Below are 18,765 nucleotides of genomic sequence, written 5' to 3' on the forward strand. Positions count from 1 at the left end.
TTTCGGAATATGACAACAGCTTGATGTAAGCACCTCACAGTCAATTCCATTTTGAAAGTTGACCTCATACCTGCATAGATTGGTTTTTTGTTAGAATGCACAAGCTTTATTTTTCAAATATCACAGAAAGTGCATCTAAGAAGCCCACTTACTGGACTATAAGAGGCTTGTCCATAAAAACAAAGGGTTTGTTAAGCAGGGCAGCGATGGCATGGTGCTTAGCACGAGATTTCAGAACCAAGCCAAAATCCCCAGGCACCTTGTTTTCCTTCAGGGCCTCAACCTCCCATTTACCTACAGGCATGAAAAACATACAGAATAGTTAGTTCTAGTTAGTTTTAGTTAGTTATTTAAAGGATAACAGTTTTTAGAAGAAGGGTTTAAATGATAAAATACATTTTTAGTATTATTTAAAATCAGACAATCAAAAGCAACACTCAATAATCACAAAATTCTAAATCAAGCTGGAAAACTAACCGTCATATTTTGCAATATCTTCATCGGCATCCTCTTTCATTGTTTTAGACACCTGCCAGCTGCGGAAATAATAAAACGTGAAAAAGCTAACAAATAATTAAGCAATAAGAAAAAAGAAACCATGCAGTGTAAATAGAATATATATTTAAAATAAATATTGTGATCGTTAAGTCATCACTGACTGGACAACAATCTGAGGAGTGCTATAAATATTCAATATACAATCAGCTATTGAACAGTTTTGTGGTCAGTTTAGCAGCTGTATTAAAAAAGAAAAGAAAAAAGGGCATAATCTGCTAAATGTGACTGTTGTCAATATTTCGAAGTACAGTTCAATAAAGGTGATCTCAAAGCAAACATGAATGGATTACAAGAATAATTTGTGTGATGGAAATCTGATAAGATTGACAAACCTGCTCAAAGACTCATCATCGAATGTTGCAGTGAAGTACACGTCTCCTGTTGGAACTGGGGTCTTGTACGTTACCTATTTGTGCCAAATAATGCATATTTACAGACATATTTACAAGCCATTTAGTTTGAACACTGATCATGGATAACTCTACTGACACATATTTTGGTCTTATGAGGAGCAGTGTCCATTACAACAAATATGTATTATTTGGAATGAGTGTTGACTTACCTCAAAAGACACATGGGCGTCCACCTCGGTGCTTTCTCCACTGTCTGTCTCCACGTCCACATCTCCATCTTCCACTTGAGCCTCCTCTTCGTCATCCAGCTCTTCTTTCTGAGCCCATGTCACCATGGAGATGGAGAGCAACAAGAGACACGTCCAGCCCCACCGCAACTTCATCTACCAAAAAAGAGAGAGACAGAGAGAGATCTATCTATATATCTATCTATACATATATATATATATATTCATTTTATATTCTTCTTTGAGGCAGAACGTCTTATCTTATGACACGTTGACCCCGATATTGATTGACACATCTGCCATCAGAAGAGGATCTTATTTATACTATTTCTATTTTTACCGCGAAACGTAATGCTTTTTTTGAAATTTTTTTTTATATATTCACAGTTGAACGTTATACCAGCAGAAAAAAAGCGAGTTAACAGGTAACGCTACTTTTAATTACAATTACTTCCAGGTAATTTTGGGTTTCTTAAAATAGCTATACATTTAGTTTCTTTAAAAATATTAATTTACAATATTTATAAAAATAGACATTATAATAACGCCTTCTGGCTTGCTGCGGTACGTTCCCCGTTAACTGGGTGATGACGATGGTGATGAAGAAGATGATGAGGGCTGTCTGCATGTTCAACGTTTATAGTGTTTAGCAAAAAGAAAAGAAAGAAAAAAAGAAAGAAAATGTCTTCGTTCACTCACCTCCTCCAGCTGAATGAATATATAGTCAATCTGTCGGTTAAGTGTAGCTTAAGCGGATGAGTTCGTCATGCAGTGTTTCGGCGCGAAGAGTCCGCTATGAATGAGCGAGAGTGTCATCGGGGTTTACGCTAGGATGGAAACAGCGACGGCTACTAGGCATGCGCACATCAATATAGCGTAATGTTTGTCACTGTACAACAATAATTATAATTTTTTATTATTGCAAGGGTAGGTGCTCAACCCGGTGGGCAACCTTTTGTTCGGGCTGAACCTGTTTTAATACAGTCTATGGGCTGAACGCAGCACTGTTATCAGAAGCGCAGGACGCAACTGACAACCGCCCGCCCTCTGCGATAAAAAAACACTTCCGTGACACATGTAAATAAAAGTCCCATTTATTTACACAAATATTTATTTGCTACTGCATTGTATGATAAAATCCGCATTTACACCTCAAGCCCAAATAAATTTCATTAATTTATCTAGTAATTTGCTGAATTCGGAACCGCACACTAGCGGTACTGTCTATATATATTCTCTATTATAAATCAGTGACTAGTACGGTGTTCCAAAACTGCAGCTCTATGATAAAATCCACTTCCGCATAACCCATCAAAATAAAGGTCCCATTAATTTATACAACCTTTTGTTTTTATAAACCTTTGACAATTGATCCTCTGACCACTGTAATTAAAAACGTTGAACGTTTTCCCACAAAATAAAAACCGCTTATGCATCTCGTTTAAAAAATTTTAATAACCAATTTTTATAAGCACTTCATTCAGCATACTCCTTTTAATTAATATGTTATACATTTATATGCATGCATCAATATATATATATATATATATATATATATATATATATATATATATATATATATATATATATATATATATATATATATATATATATATATATATATAGACAATATGTAGAATGTAGACTATTTCCGCGATTTCTGTAACGTTAGCAGGAAAGGAAACGATACTGGATTCAAATGAAATTTCATATAGAAGGAAATAAATAGGCTGTATACATTACACTGTTCTGCAATTAACCTTTTAATATTATTGGTAAATTTTCATATACAAAACATGAAGCATTTTATTTTAAGAATGATTTTATACAAAACAGCACTGTTTTTAAATATATATTTTTTAAGATGGGTATATATGTTGATACAAAGCGAAAATACCTATTGCTTTATTTTTATTATAAATCTAGGCATCCTTCGTTATTTTTCATAACTCTTTGATTTCATTATAATATTTAAATCAAAATTTGTCTGGCATTTTTCAAGTTGTTGATTTTACTGTCTATTGACTGTTTATATTATTAGCGGTAAACTGTTTAGAACTGTTAATGGTGGCGCCCCCTGCATGTCAGTGACGAGCAGCGTAGCAGCTTGACCCGGAGGAGAGCGCCGCTTCGGGCCATTTTGGGCTCAAAGGGGGCTTTTCTGTCACCACGTGACGGGCTGGGTTAGTTAGTCCGGACACCGGGGCACTAAATCCAGAGCCGAGCGAGGACTCAGAAAACAAGGTGCCTAAAACCGGGGAAGACGGCTGCCTTACACAGCCGCACTCATCTCACAAATGTGCTGATAGATGAGGACGAGAGTGTAAAGGTGCCGACAGTAACAACTGGTCCTCCCTCAAAGAAATAACGCTTCTGTTCAATGAGGATTCTGGTGAGTGCTAATACTTCAGTGCAACAACATCCACCTACCCAATAAAGCCTGCGGGCGACAGTCGATGAGTGTGATTGAGAGCTGTTAAAATGCTCGCTTAAAGCTGTAATGCAGCCACTTTTTAGCACGTGCAAAACTAAACGATCAAGAGTCGCTTTCTGTCAAATGGAGGTTAGCTTTTAGCTGCTCAGCTGTCAGTCTGTTTGTTTGTAGCTTACATCACATACAAAAGCTGTTGGAAAGAGACTGTCAGTGGTTGAATAAATGCATGCGAAGACTTATAGTCTTTGTTTATTTGATTTGTTATGAGGCATTTAGCCCTAACTTACATTTTATATGGTCGAGCTGCTTTGTTTTGAGGCTGAATGTTGCATGTCAGTTGCTGGAAGCCAGTCTCTGGCCTGTTCACCCCGCAAATCACTTTTTAAAATACCCTGTGAATATTTCTATAACCAATGACGGTTTTTGTCGAGAAGAGTTTTAGTTTGTTTGAGAAGAGAGGAAGAGATGAGCATGTGGTTTCTGGGCGAAAGAAGGAAACCCTGGAAGTTTGAGTGATGCTCAACTTAAGAGCTACAAACACTCGACGAGTTTGTTCACAGTCTAATTCACATGGCAAGTCCGTGCTTTCTTTTCACTATATGTAATAATTTAAACTGCTGACTTCTTCAAGGGATTTATATAATGTAAATATATTAGATTTGGATGTGGGCACTAATTTGAGATGGGCATAAGTTGCTAGAGTGCATGAGAGCTGACACTGACAGCATGATGGACTATCAAACCACAAAACTCAGCCAAAACTTTCAGCGCTTGCATACTGTCTGTTTAAAAATAAAAGCATCTCTGTTTTGCATATAGCTGAGTGTTTTTGCTTTTGGCTATTCATAACCAAAACCAGTGACTTTAAATTGCCTAAATTAGTGGAACTGATATGTGTGTTTTAGCTGAAAAAAGCTAAAATTGTCATGCATTAGTAAATGATTGTAGTGTTTGTGTTGTGTTTTTGACTAATAATTAAGCTTTGCATATGCAATGTTTAACTGCACTTATAACAAGGCAAGTCTACAAAAACTTTTGCCTGTCTGTTGATATGATGCACAAAAGTTTTAAAGAGCATTTTATGCATAATCATTCTTGGTTCATTTGTCTAAAATGCAAATACAAAACTGCAGAATTTTAACACAGAAGTAGTGTTTTTTTTTATCATGTAAATTTCTTTATACTATATCTGATGGTTTATGCTCATTTAGTACCATATGATGTATTGATAATCACAATGTAATCATGAATCCACTGAAAGATTTAGCTGAAGTTTAAAGTTATGACCAATAGTGGTAGACAGACATATTGCCAATCCCGAATATTTGGCTTGTTTTCAAATGTTGGCACCGGCATTCATTGTTCTATTGTACTAAGCCACTAACACGGTTGTTAGGATCAGATATCATATCATATTGTTAGAATCTGTTGGGCTGCTGTTCTAATAGTTTCCAAAGCCTCTGTTTTTTAAGTTTGTGGTATATAAGATCGCCTGAATTTTGATCTGAATCAAAATTCTTTAAAGACAATTCATGTCACTTGGTGGCTGTCTTTGAAAAGCCTCTCGGGCATGCATGTGCAACTCCAATCTCTTTGAATGGGGAAACATCAAATTCTCCAAAACAGTTTACTAAGCTTATGGTTAAATTTCAATTTTGAAGTCACCAAAGAAATCTGACAAATGTGTCATAAATGTTGTAACTTTTGCTCAAATAGCATTATAAAAAGCTAATTTTTCAGGCTAGATCAGCCAGTGCGTATGCACACGTCTCAGCCGCAGTGTCGTGCTGACTTTACTGATTAGCGATTGGCTCTTTCATTCAGAAGGCGGGGCTTCTGCGATTGAGCGGCCATATTGAGTGTTGCATTTTTCCCCATTCAAAACTATACAAGTGCCACATCTTGGGTATTCTATAATCTTTGTCTGGAGTCAGTGATTCAGTAGTGCTGTACTGAATGTGGAAGAGCAGATTCCAGATTTTGCTGACAGAATGAGGTGATGTTCGTGATCTCACCACCTGCTGGCTGAGCAGAGGACTGTGTAATAAAGAGGAAACAGAAGCTGCTCCAAATAGAACTGCTCAGAGTAAATTACCATCATTTACAGAGTTTGCAGGGGACAATGTGAGCATTGTGTGTGTTTCGGCACACACTCACACAAGTTTAGGCCTGCCATGGATTGTCTTTAGAAAGCACTAACCCATAAGAAAAGATGGATCTGCATGTGCAGTTTTATTTAGGAGAACCTTAAGTAAAAATAATACATTTACTATAAAAATAATGGAGGTTCATCTTAAAAAAAAAAAGCATTTTCATCGGTAGAGGATTGTATCAATGCTTTTATCTTTATTTGTCAAACTGAATATGCCTTAGGTTGCACCTATCCCAACTTTTTTTTAGATGGTTTGCCAGACATACCTTACTTTTTCCTTTAAATTGTTACATTTCGTCAGTTTAAACATTTGATGTTTTCTTCTTTGATATGTTCTATTGTGAAAATATTATGGGGTTTATGAGATTTGCCAAATCATTGCATTCTGTTTTTACATTTTACACAGCGTCCCCACATGTAATGCAGCATATTTTTAAGAGGTCATATGAGCGATTTTTAGTTTTGCTGTCTCTTTGAGTGTTACAAGCTGTTGCTGCATTAATAAGATCCCTTAAGCTGCAATGACTAAAGTCTTGATCCCAAAGATATATTCTTATCAAAGTTAATTATATCCAACAACCTCCTAAGGGGGCTCATACTAACACCCCCCCCCCCCCATCACCACCACCACCACCACCCACACACACGTCTACATCACTATGTTGGAAGATTTACATTACAACGCCTAATGTTTCAGCAAAGAAAGGAGTGACTTTTATTTCTCACTGTAGTATTGTTGCTGCTTGCTGCCATGTCGTGGAGATGCTGCGTTTCGTTATGAAAGCGAAACTGCTTTGTTTGGCCTCCAAAAGAGGACACGGCTAGAAATCAGTGGTTTACTTGTTTACAACACTGTTCCAGAACAGTTCAAACCAAATGTTTGTGTTTGCGCAACGCATTTTAATGGAGGACAATGCCAGCTGCTCTGACTCACAAACTGTATATTTGTTTTTCAGCCACAAATGATTCAAATGCAAGTTCTGAGCAGTGTTGTGTATCACCTGTTGTTTGTGGTTTCTCCGTTCACAAACACAGACAAATGGTTTTATGTTTAAGTGCCGCGATTCGCAATGCAAGGCATAAAAAGACAATATACTGTATTTTCATATATAGGGTGCACCGGATTATAAGGTGCATAGAATAGAAGATATCGCAGTCAAACGTTTGACTGGGTTTGCGCCTATACATCCACTAGATGGAGCCTGTGCTAAAGGGAATGTTAACATCTTGACAGATTATAAGGCGCAATGTCGTTTTTTTGAGAATTAAGGGCTTTTAAGTGCACCTTATAGTGCGAAAAATATGGTAAGTCATTATAATCCATAATTATGTCCCCACTGGATGCAACAATGCCTCCGTTTGCAATGGGTTTTATTGGTTTTGCCTGTCACGCTGGGGACACGGCATTCACAATATGTTAAGGGGTGTAACATTTCCGTCACACACTTGAGGTAATCAGCCAATCACAATGCACTGGATAGCTGGTCAGGTCCATAGCTCACCCCCCTTCTCGGAAACATGAGCTTTGTAGAAATTAACATGTTTCAGAAAGGTGGGGCATAGAGGAGCAACAATGTACAGTATGTAGAAAATGTTGTTTTTTGAACCGTAAACCACATAAACACAATGCATTACACCAAATACACAATATAATGTTATTTTTTAGTGATGTCATATAACCCCTTTAACAGTAACAATACTGGCCAATATTTTTGTTTTTTTTCCCTCAAACTTTTCTTTTTGGTTGTTTTCTAATGTAATGTTTTTTTCTCTCATATGTACTCAGAGATGCTATGAACACAAGCAGTACAGAAATGGACTGAAATTCTGCAAACAGATTCTCTCCAATCCCAAGTTCTCCGAACATGGAGGTAAGAACCCTGACTGGAAGTGTTCATGGCGTACAACTACACTCATATTTCATTTTAATGTGAATAACAAGAACAACAATTTAAATAATTAATATATTCTAAGTAGGCCTGGGCGATATTTATATAGATACTTATCGACAGTACTCCTTCATCGATAACAATATAAATGTTTTTCGCAATGCCGCACCATATTAGGCATGTGCCTATGATGAGTGACACAGACAGCACACACAAACATGAATGTGAGTGCTGTGCCTGCCTGTGGAGTGAGTATTGTTAAATAAAATAAATATTACTTGAATAAAAAAAAAAATGCATTTGAATGCCAAAAATGGTACAGCCAAATGTTGGGTGTGTGCATCAGGGAGCGTCATCAGTGGGGAGCGACCGCTGCACTCACGTGTCACATAAGAGATGTATAGAATGCCATGCAAAGTTAAAATTTTAAACCTGGAGGTTTATTCCTTTTTACTACGTCTCATATGTTTTCAAATGCAATCTGTGTGATTGGCGATTTGGCTCTTTTTTTTTTATGTATGCAAAGCATAAATACATGATGCTGTTTTGTTCGTAATTGTTTATGCAATTTACAAAATTATATTTGATATTTTTATATATAAAAATCAAATATAATTTTTATTTTTATAAAACAAATTTTATTTTTTTATATTATATTTTCATATAATTTTTTGATTTAAATATAAATATATATTATATATATATATTACTTATTTAATCTGCATATAACGAATAAGAAAGGAGATATTTATATTAAATATGAAATAAATGAATCTCAATGATTTGGGTAAATTAAAAACACAGTGGTTTAATTTAAACAGTTTTTCTATTGTGCTCTGTTTTAAAAGAAGTTTATAAAAATTTCAATAATTATCGATACCGAAATCATGTTGAACATTATAACGTTGATTAAATTTTTTAGCTATATCGCCCAGCCCTAATTCTAAGCAATTTTCACTCTCATATGTTCATATCCATTGACAAACTGTTAGGAAAATTAGTGACTGGGTAGAATGACGAGATATAAAAATAGCTGAATATCAGTTTGACATGTTAACTCTACATAAAGACATTCATATTCATATTGTTTTAGACTATAGTGATGTTATCAAGGTTACTAAAAATTATGTTGTCTTTAACATAAAACGTTCCTGTGTGGAATGTGCAGGCGTTTTTTTTACATAGTGCATGATAATTTACAAAGGGTTAATGGGTAAGAAGTTAACAGATATGATCTTTGCAGAGACACTGGCGATGAAAGGCCTGACCCTTAACTGCCTGGGGAAGAAAGAAGAAGCCTATGAACTTGTCCGCAGAGGTCTCAGAAATGACCTGAAGAGCCACGTCTGTATCCTTGGATATAAAGACTGACACACACGTTTGAAATTTAGACACGGTAGTATGATAATGATCCCTGTGTTGGAGCAGTTGGAATGAGTTTATTTCCTCATGTTCACAGCAGCAGAATTAACACTTGAGTATTTGTCTCAATTTGATGCCTGTCGCTGCGGGTGGGGGTGATGGACCCCTGCCAAGATTCCTGCCCTGTGTCTGACTATGATGTGCAGTGACACCATGAACTGTTTAGAGAGCCAAACACACAGTGCAGTGTTTCCTCGCTGCCAGACAAATGCTTCACATCCTAGAGGTTCGGGTTTCACAGAGAAAAATACCATGTACTAAATTACTTCATTCTTTTATTTGGTTGTTCCTTCATGAGACACCCTTACCACAGTTTTTGAAATGCTTATGTTTATTTAAATTTAATTGAAAATGCTCCTCTTCGTGTTTAAGTGTGGGTAGACTGAAGACAGACTGAAGTCAGCTTTCGTAACAAATATTTTCTTATTTTATTAATGTGGATGGCCTTGATGGAAATAAGCTGTAGTTCTCTGTAGTGTCTCTGTGAAGTTCCCCTGCTCTCCTTAATGTGACATTTTCAGGCTGGCACGTGTATGGTTTGCTCCAGAGGTCTGACAAGAAGTATGACGAGGCTATTAAGTGCTACAGAAATGCACTGAAATGGGACAAAGACAACTTGCAGATCCTTCGAGATCTCTCCCTCCTGCAGATCCAGATGAGAGACCTGGAGGGTTACAGGGTGAGTATGTGTAGGTGTTTGAGTTTCATTTTATTTTACAATTCACAATTAATTTTACATTTGATTAACTGATTCAATTTCTTTAGTATTTCTGCACCCGAATACTATTGTAGACCTATCTGAAAATCTTAAATCAGTGTTTTATTTGTATATTGTTTCTGCTGTATTTAGTCTTATTTTATTATTGAGCAATATTTTTTATTAAGAGCAAATTCATTTCAAAGTTTAAATAAAAATTTTCTTGAGTCGTGTGAATCGGCGCATAATTATAGAAATTTTAACAACATAAATACACTCACCTAAAGGATTATTAGGAACACCTGTTCAATTTCTCATTAATGCAATTATCTAATCAACCAATCAAAGGCAGTTGCTTCGAGACTTCGAGTCTCTGCAGAGCAAAAGTGGGCGTTTATCACCATGTGGGTGTTTTCAAACTGCTGGGTGTTTCTGAATCATGCAATCTAAATGATCGCCCTTACCCAGCCCCACCCCTAAACCTAACGTCACTATTACATCAACCAATCGGGTATCATGGTGTAAAAACACCTTGATCTAGTAATTCCCATTACTTTCCTGCAGAGACCTATACTTGGTTGCTTCAATGCATTAAGGGGTGTGGTCCTGGTCAAGACAATCTCCTGAACTCCAAACTGAATGTCAGAATGGGAAAGAAAGAGGATTTAAGCAATTTTGAGTGTGGGCATGGTTGTTGGTGCCAGATTGGCTGGTCTGAGTATTTCACAATCTGCTCAGTTACTAGGGTTTTCACGCACAACCATTTCTAGGGTTTACAAAGAATGGTGTGAAAAGGGAAAAACATCCAGTATGCGGCAGTCCTGTGGGTGAAAATGCCTTGTTGATGCTAGAGGTCAGAGGAGAATGGGCCGACTGATTCAAGCTGATAGAAGAGCAACTTTGAAATAACCACTCGTTACAACCGAGGTATGCAGCAAAGCATTTGTGAAGACACAACACGCACAACCTTGAGGCGGATGGGCTGCAACAGCAGAAGACCCCACCGGGTACCACTCATCTCCACTACAAATCGGAAAAAGAGGCTACAATTTGCATGAGCTCACCAAAATTGGACAGTTGAAGGCTGGAAAAATGTTGCCTGGTCTAGGGCTGTACGATATTGGGAAAAAATTACATTGCGATATTTAATTTTTCTGCGATATATATTGCGATATGAAATCTAATTTTTTCTTACAAACAAAAATGGGGTGAGCACACTTACATTCTCATTTTAAATGATTTAAACATCGCTCGCTCTCTCTCTCTCTCTCTCTTGCGCGCGCTCTTTCTCTCAGGCCGGTGACTATGCAATGTTTTGCAATATTTTTGCAATATTTTAAAATCGATAATTATTTATTTATTTTTAAATTACATTTATATCTGAATATAGACTTTCAAACATCTAAGTGTCATGAATTAATATGTATCCGTGTACAAAATGACATATAAACATATTTTCCTATTCTATTTTGCCTGTAAAATAGGCGTCGGTTCTATTTCTAGCATGCACACGTTTTCTGCGTGGCTCAAGCCGCGCCTGAGACGCGCGTCTCACGCAGGCAGTCTGCAAGCTCTAACCTGTTAACACTATTACTGTAACTCTACTATTCAGATGGTAGAGTCAGAATTTGGTGTAAACAGAATGAGAACATGGATCCATCATGCCTTGTTACCACTGTGCAGGCTGCTGGTGGTGGTGTAATGGTGTGGGGGATTTTTCTTGCCACACTTTAGGCCCCTAAGTGCCAATTGGGCATCGTTTAAATGCCACGGCCTACCTGAGCATTGTTTCTGACCATGTCCATCCCTTTATGACCACCATGTACCCATCCTCTGATGGCTACTTCCAGCAGGATAATGCACCATGTCACAAAGCTCGAATCATTTCAAATATGTTTCTTGAACATGACAATGAGTTCACTGTACTAAAATGGCCCCCACAGTCACCAGATCTCAACCCAATAGAGCATCTTTGGGATGTGGTGGAACAGGAGCTTTGTGTCCTGGATGTGCATCCCACAAATCTCCATCAACTGCAAGATGCTATCCTATCAATATGGGTCAACATTTCTAAAGAATGCTTTCAGCACCTTGTTGAATCAATGCCACGTAGAATTAAGGCAGTTCTGAAGGTGAAAAGAGGTCAAACACCATATTAGTATGGTGTTCCTAATAATCCTTTAGGTGAGTGTACTTTAAGTAAGGAAATGGGTCTAAAAATGTTTCTTGAGGACGAAATCATCATTTAATGATATCTGAAGGATCATGAGACACTTAAATAATGGCTTCTAAAAATTTGGATTTGCCATTACAGAAATAAAATACATTTAAAAATATAGAACATGGAAACCTGTTATTGTAAATTTTTATAATATTTCACTGTTTTACTGTGTTTTAAAATAAATGCAGCCTTGGTGAGAAGATATTTATTGACCTCAAACAGTTGAACTGTAATGTAAATTGTTTATTGTAGAATATGCCCTTTTAATATGCTCTTTTGAATGTAAAATATATTTAAATAAGTTACTATTAATGTAATTAATAGACTCCTATTATTGGCCAATGTTGAGGTGAAACACTTAGGATGCATGTGTATGTTGAGCCAAATACAGCAGCAATGACTCAGCAATGTCCATTTACTGTCTCTTGAGCCTGCTTCTCTCTCCTCCTCTCTTTAGTCTTTATTTCTTTGTCTTTTGTGGTATGATAAAGTGGGTGTTTAATGTTTCATACCCTCAGGCTACTCTGATACCTACTTTTACCACTGAAATGAAAGCCTTTCATATGTGGGCTTTGTGCAATATGGATCCACTGTTGTTTTCTGTAGTTTTAGATGGTACTTTGTTACATTGTTTTGAAAGGGATCGAATATCACCTCTGCATTCAGCAAGAACCTAAACATTTTAAAAGCTTTTAAATGCTTGAACCTTGTAGAAAGCAAACCACAGAGAAATCCCTCGTTCTGACTGTATTGACTCTCTTGTAGGAGACCCGATATCAGCTGCTGCAGTTGCGGCCAGCGCAGCGAGCGTCATGGATTGGCTACGCCATTGCATATCACCTCTTAGAGGACTATGAGATGGCTGCCAAAATCATTGAGGAGTTTAGAAAAACACAACAGGTAAATGCAGACATGACAAGATACAGCAAGATTCAAGTTCTTAATGCTGTAGGTTTGCCACAATACCCAAAAGTTAGTTGTTTATGCCGGTACCAATGAAAACAAGATTTAAACTCCCAATTTTTTGAAAGGGAAAACAAGTGTTACAACATGGGTTATGAACGATCTTATAAAAAAAATAACTAGACAGATCAAAACAATTGCATAATTATTATTTATACACATTTATAAATGTTTTTTCAGTTTAGTTTTCATTTTAGTTAGCTTTTTGAAATGCAATTGTTATTTTTAGTTTTTTTGTTGTTGTTTTTTTTTGTAAAGTAAAAGAATGTTTAACTTGAATGCTCATGCAAGTTCTTGTTTTTACTAATATCAAGGACAGACTTTTATCTTATTGTGTTTTGTTTATTAAATCGGAAACTGGAGATTTGTTAGCAAAGTGGAGGCGAATTTTACACCCAAATCTGCATTGTATCGAACCACAAACGCTGTTCTCAGAGCATGTAAAAATATCCCATTTAGTATTAAAGTACCTGTTCTTTTTACATGCCTGTTAGCTTGGAATATATGAGGTCAGAGGTAACAGAAGTGGCAAATTTGGTATTGTGAATACGTCAACCTGCCACTCCAGGTCAATGGGCAACACAATGGCATGTGTTTGTTGTGGCGTCCAAGATAAGAAGCTTACTTCCTCTCATTGGTTTCTAGCACAAAGGGAAACTACAAGTTGGAAGGCTAAATAAAAGATTCCTAAGTCTAACATAGTGGAATTAGTTTACGCAGTAAATCCTTTCTGTATATGTTTTTGATGATGTTTGTGAATGTTTGATCTTTCAGACGTCCCCTGACAAGGTGGATTATGAGTACAGTGAGCTGCTGTTGTATCAGAATCAGGTCTTGAGGGAGGCGGGACTCTTCAGAGAAGCTCTGGAGCATCTCACCACCTACGAGAAACAGATCTGTGATAAACTGGCAGTGGAAGAAACCAAAGGTACATCAGTGCACCTCTGATTTTCCTTTTTTTTTCTGCTTTTATACTATTTTGTCCATTATGCAGTTTTTCCTATTCGCATTTTGCTTGTCTAGCAGATTGACTTCCTGTTTGTGGTGCCCTATGGAACACTCTCTCTCTTTATTTTCTCTCCTCGTGTTGTGGATGTGTAGGGGAGCTGCTGTTGAATCTGGAACGGTTTGAGGAGGCAGCAGATGTGTACAGAAGACTACAGGAGAGAAATCCTGAAAATTGGTCTTATTACCATGGCCTGGAAAAAGCCTTCAAGCCTGGTACACATGAACAATTATTTGTCTGCATATTTGTTTAATCTTATACACACCTTATTAACAAAACATAGCAATTCTGGTGTTTTCTTCAGCAAATGCAGAAGAGAAGCTGAAGATCTATGAGGAGGCCTGGGAGAAATACCCTAAAGGCCTCGTACCTCGCAGATTACCTCTCAGCTTCCTGTCTGGTAGGCAGTTCTCCCTCTGGTCTAATACATCAGCTTCTTCTGCAAGTTCTGTGGATGTTGAGTGACATGGTTTCTGGATTGTTTAGGAGATAAGTTTCGGGAGTGTCTGGATGGATATTTACGAATGAACTTCAGTAAGGGCTGTCCTCCTGTCTTCACCACACTCCGATCTCTCTATCAGGACAAAGAGAAGGTGAGGACAGAATCTAATCACACAGGACATGCCAACTACGGTTTACATCCAGATGAGTTTTTCACATTTTGTTTTAATTGCAGGTCTCAATAATTGAAGAATTAGTTGTTGGTTTTGATACGTCATTACGGAGCTGTCGAATGTTCAGCCCAAATGGTATGTTGTTGTTTTTTTTGTTTTTTGTTTTTAATTTAAAGTATTGGGTTAGGGTTAGATAGACCAATCAAATTTTTTAATATAAAATAAAATGTCAATCTGCATTATAAGTTGCAGAGCACAAAACTCTCTCTAGTGCAAAAATACTGTATTGAAATATTGTTGTAACTATGTGAACACCCAAATTTATGTGAAAAAAAAGTTAAAGGGTTAGTTTACCCAAGAATTAAATTTCTGTTATTAACCACTCATCCTCATGTCATTCCAAACCTATAAGACCTTCGTTCATCTTCAGAACACAAATTACGATATTTGTGATGAAATCCGAGAGCTTTCTGACCCTCCATAGACAGCAACACAACTGACACGTTCAAGGCCCAGAAAGGTAGTAAGAACATCGTAAAAATAGTCCATGTGACATCAGTGCTTCAACTGTAATTTTATAAAGCTGCGAGAATACTTTTGTGTGCAAAGAAAACAAAAAAAGACTTTATTCATCAATTTATTCTCTTTAAGTCGGAATTCGACGTGTATTCAAGACAGTACCATGATGCCAGAATGCAGGTTCCTGCGTCAGCAGCGCCATACGCATGTGTCATGGTACTCTTGTGAATGCACGGTGGAGATTGACATGGAAGAGTAGAAATTGTTGAATAAAGTCATTATTTTTGTTTTCTTTTCACACAAAAATATGTAAAATGTAGAAATAAACATTGAGACATTTTGCCAGACCATTTGCTGTCCCTGGCAGTGTGTAGCACCTTCTGCGCTGTATATCTTTCAGAAGAATCCCAAAATGAGAATTTAGCAGCTAAAATTTGTATTATCAAGCTCCCTGATAATATCAGTCTAGTTTTTAGTTGAAATCAACATAATGCAGACTTTGCCAAGATGATATTGAAGAACATTTTTATAAATCGTTCTTTTTATAAAGTATAGTTTTCTTAATGCTTATATATCTAGCCATCTCCTATTATTATTATTATTATTATTATTAATAAAAACAATTGGATTTTATTTTTATATATATAATTTAATTATAATTATAAATCAAAGAAAGATAGTTTAAAGGCAAAGTACTGAAAAAAAAACAGGCTATTTAAAACTAAGATGGAGAAGGTGGAATATGCTTGTATAAAACTACATTAGTGTAAAGAAGCAAACATTATAAGTGGACATTATAGAAAAATGAATATGATGCTTTTAATGCTGTGGTGAGCAGCCTAATGGGCATCAGTGGATTAGCATTACCTGTTTGGTTCTTTTGATGTTCACATATAGATGATGGCAAGGAGGAGCCACCCACTACGTTACTCTGGGTGCAGTATTTCCTGGCTCAGCACTATGATCAAATCGGCCAGCACACCAAGGCTCTCGAATACATCAACGCTGCCATTGAGAGCACACCTACTCTGATTGAGCTCTTTCTCATTAAAGCCAAGATATACAAGGTACAAAATGCATTGCACACAATTACTATAATGCAGATTAATTCAAATTGGAGTTTGCTAATTAAAACGATAATTGCAACGACTCTGAACAGTGTGGGTAATTAAACGGAAATTTGAATAATTAGCTGGGTTCTGTAATTTGATTGTCATATCCTGGTCCGTTTTATTTCCTCACTCAGCATGCTGGGAATATCCGGGAAGCAGCTCGTTGGATGGATGAAGCTCAGGCTCTGGACACGGCAGACCGTTTTATTAACTCCAAATGCGCCAAGTACCTGCTTAAAGCAGGTCTGATTAAGGAGGCTGAGGAAATGTGCGCCAAATTCACAAGGGTAAGGGAAGTGTGTGCGTACTTTTGAATACCTAATCTTCTCATAGGTGTTTTGTGTGTAACCGCTTTGTTCCTCTCTCTCAGGAGGGAGCGTCTGCGGTAGAGAATCTGAATGAGATGCAGTGCATGTGGTTCCAAACTGAATGTGCTCTGGCCTATAAATCCATGATGAAATATGGAGAAGCACTCAAAAAATGCCATGAGATTGAAAGGGTTAGTCATCTTTGCTTTGTCAGTATATTATGGTATTTGTGTGTTGCTTTTACCTCCTCATCTGAGTACTACCTTCTCCCGTTTGTTTATTACAGCACTTTGTAGAGATAACAGATGACCAGTTTGACTTCCATACGTATTGCATGCGGAAAATGACGCTGCGTTCCTATGTGGACCTGCTTAAACTGGAGGACGTGTTACGGATGCACCCATTCTACTTCAAAGCCTCACAAACCGCCATCCTAATCTACCTCAACCTGCATGACAACCCGCTGACAGATGACAGCAAGGAACTGCAGGCCGATACTGGTAATATGACATTAATCTTTAGAAACCAGTTTCTATCATGGAATAAAAAATAAAGGCATTTGAGACTCGGTATTCAAAGAAAACAAGTCATATTTTGAGATGCAAAGAGTTCTTGCATTTTTCACAATTCTGAGAAAAAAGGTATTTTCAGCTGCAAGAAAACAGTCCAAACTGTATGAAAGAGGAAAATGTTGTAATTACATTTTTTTTTTTTCATGCCAGAAATGGGCTTCCATACCAAAAGCAAAACTTTAAACATATACAGACTTGCTTCAATTTTTTTTGCTTCTGTTTTCCCAACAGGGAACCTGACTGACAAAGAACTGAAAAAGTTAAGGAATAAGCAACGGAGAGCACAGAAGAAAGCGCAGCTAGAGGAAGAAAAAAGAACGCAGAGAAAGAAAAACAGTTAAAGAACCAGAAAAGAAGAAAGAGGATGATGATGAAGAGATTGGTGGACCTAAAGAGGAACTTATACCTGAGAAACTGGCCAGGGTGTGTGCTTGTGTTAAGAGTAATGTTCGTGAAAGTGGAGAAATTCTTTATCTAAAAGGCTTCTTAACAATTTGTCTCTTTAGTAAGATAACAAAGGAGAAATTCAAAGAAACTCAAAGACTTTTATTGTGCTTGGATAAAAAGGTCTTTCTTTCTCTTTCATTTTTAAGGTTGAGAACCCATTAGATGAAGCTGTAAAGTTTTTGACACCCTTGAAAAACTTGGTAAAGAATAAGATAGACACACACCTTCTGGCCTTTGAGATCTACTTTAGGAAAGGTATATGCTTTACATCTCCATTTGTACAGTCTAATAATAGTTTTACTTTTGTGATAATGTTTCTCTTGGATGTATGAAAAAATATCCATTGCGACTTCCATTCAATTGTGACTTGAATAGATGCATAATTTCAGTGTTCTTTGTCCACAATTTTCTCACAGAAAAGTTCCTATTAATGCTACAGTCAGTGAAGAGGGCCTATGCAATCGACCCGGACCACCCTTGGCTTCACCAGTGTTTAGTGCGCTTCTTTAAAGGAGGTGAGTGAACCCAGGTTGCCTCTTGCTCTTAGTGTAGTAGTATTTTTTTTTATTTATATCAATTGGTCTCTGTCTTATTTCTTGCTTTTGACACCATATTCACCTCAATGTATCATAATGTTTGTTTGGTAATGTGTTGCTATTAATTGGCTGACAGTGTCCGAAAGTAAAGACCTAGCGGAATCGGTCAGCATGGTTCTCAAGCAGGAAATCTCCAGGCTGTTTGGGAAAGTAATGCGAAGAGCTTCAACCAGGCCTTCCTCACCAAGCACTTCAATTCCATCCCTCATCGAGTAGCAGGTGCAAATACTCAACACCTTTTTTTTTTTTTTTACTGCTAATTTTTCACATTCAATTTTGAATTTCAACTGTCTTCCTATATAGCTGCCAAAATGATGTTCTACTTGGACCCTTCAACACAGAAGAAAGCGGTGGACCTGGCTGTAGCACTTGATGAATCACTGAACAACAGAAACATTCAGGTACACAATGGACTGCATGACTTTTAAGGATTAGTTCATTTCCAGAATAACAATTTCCTGACAATTCACCCTCATGTCATCTAAGATGTTCATGTCTGTATTCAGTTTAAATTAAGCATTTGAGGAAAACATTCCAGGGTTTTCCCCATATAGTGGACTTCAATGAGAGCCAATGAGTTGAAGGTCCAAATTGCAGTTTCAGTGTAGCTTCAAATGGCTCTACACAATCCCAGCTGAGAATTAAAGGGTCTTCTCTAGCAAAATGATCGGTCAT

The 18,765-nt window shown here is 37.0% G+C and overlaps 1 protein-coding gene and 1 pseudogene across 1 annotated transcript; one reads left to right on the forward strand and one right to left on the reverse strand.

Annotated features, from left to right (window-relative positions):
- Positions 1–38: 38 nt before the first annotated feature.
- LOC113086826 (calmegin-like) lies at positions 39–2,182 on the reverse strand (the record flags this gene model as incomplete). Its single annotated transcript, XM_026255506.1, has 6 exons — positions 1,838–2,182; positions 1,121–1,294; positions 891–964; positions 478–536; positions 153–294; positions 39–70 (listed from the first exon to the last, which is right to left on the reverse strand). Coding segments are annotated over exons 2-6 (481 nt in total), but the record flags the coding sequence as incomplete, so codon positions are not given.
- Positions 2,183–3,985: 1,803 nt separating this feature from the next.
- On the forward strand, positions 3,986–18,547 carry LOC113086827 (N-alpha-acetyltransferase 15, NatA auxiliary subunit-like; annotated as a pseudogene).
- Positions 18,548–18,765: the final 218 nt, after the last annotated feature.

The sequence above is a fragment of the Carassius auratus genome, unplaced genomic scaffold (assembly GCF_003368295.1).
Source record: "Carassius auratus strain Wakin unplaced genomic scaffold, ASM336829v1 scaf_tig00044044, whole genome shotgun sequence".
In the NCBI taxonomy this organism is placed as follows: domain Eukaryota; kingdom Metazoa; phylum Chordata; class Actinopteri; order Cypriniformes; family Cyprinidae; genus Carassius; species Carassius auratus.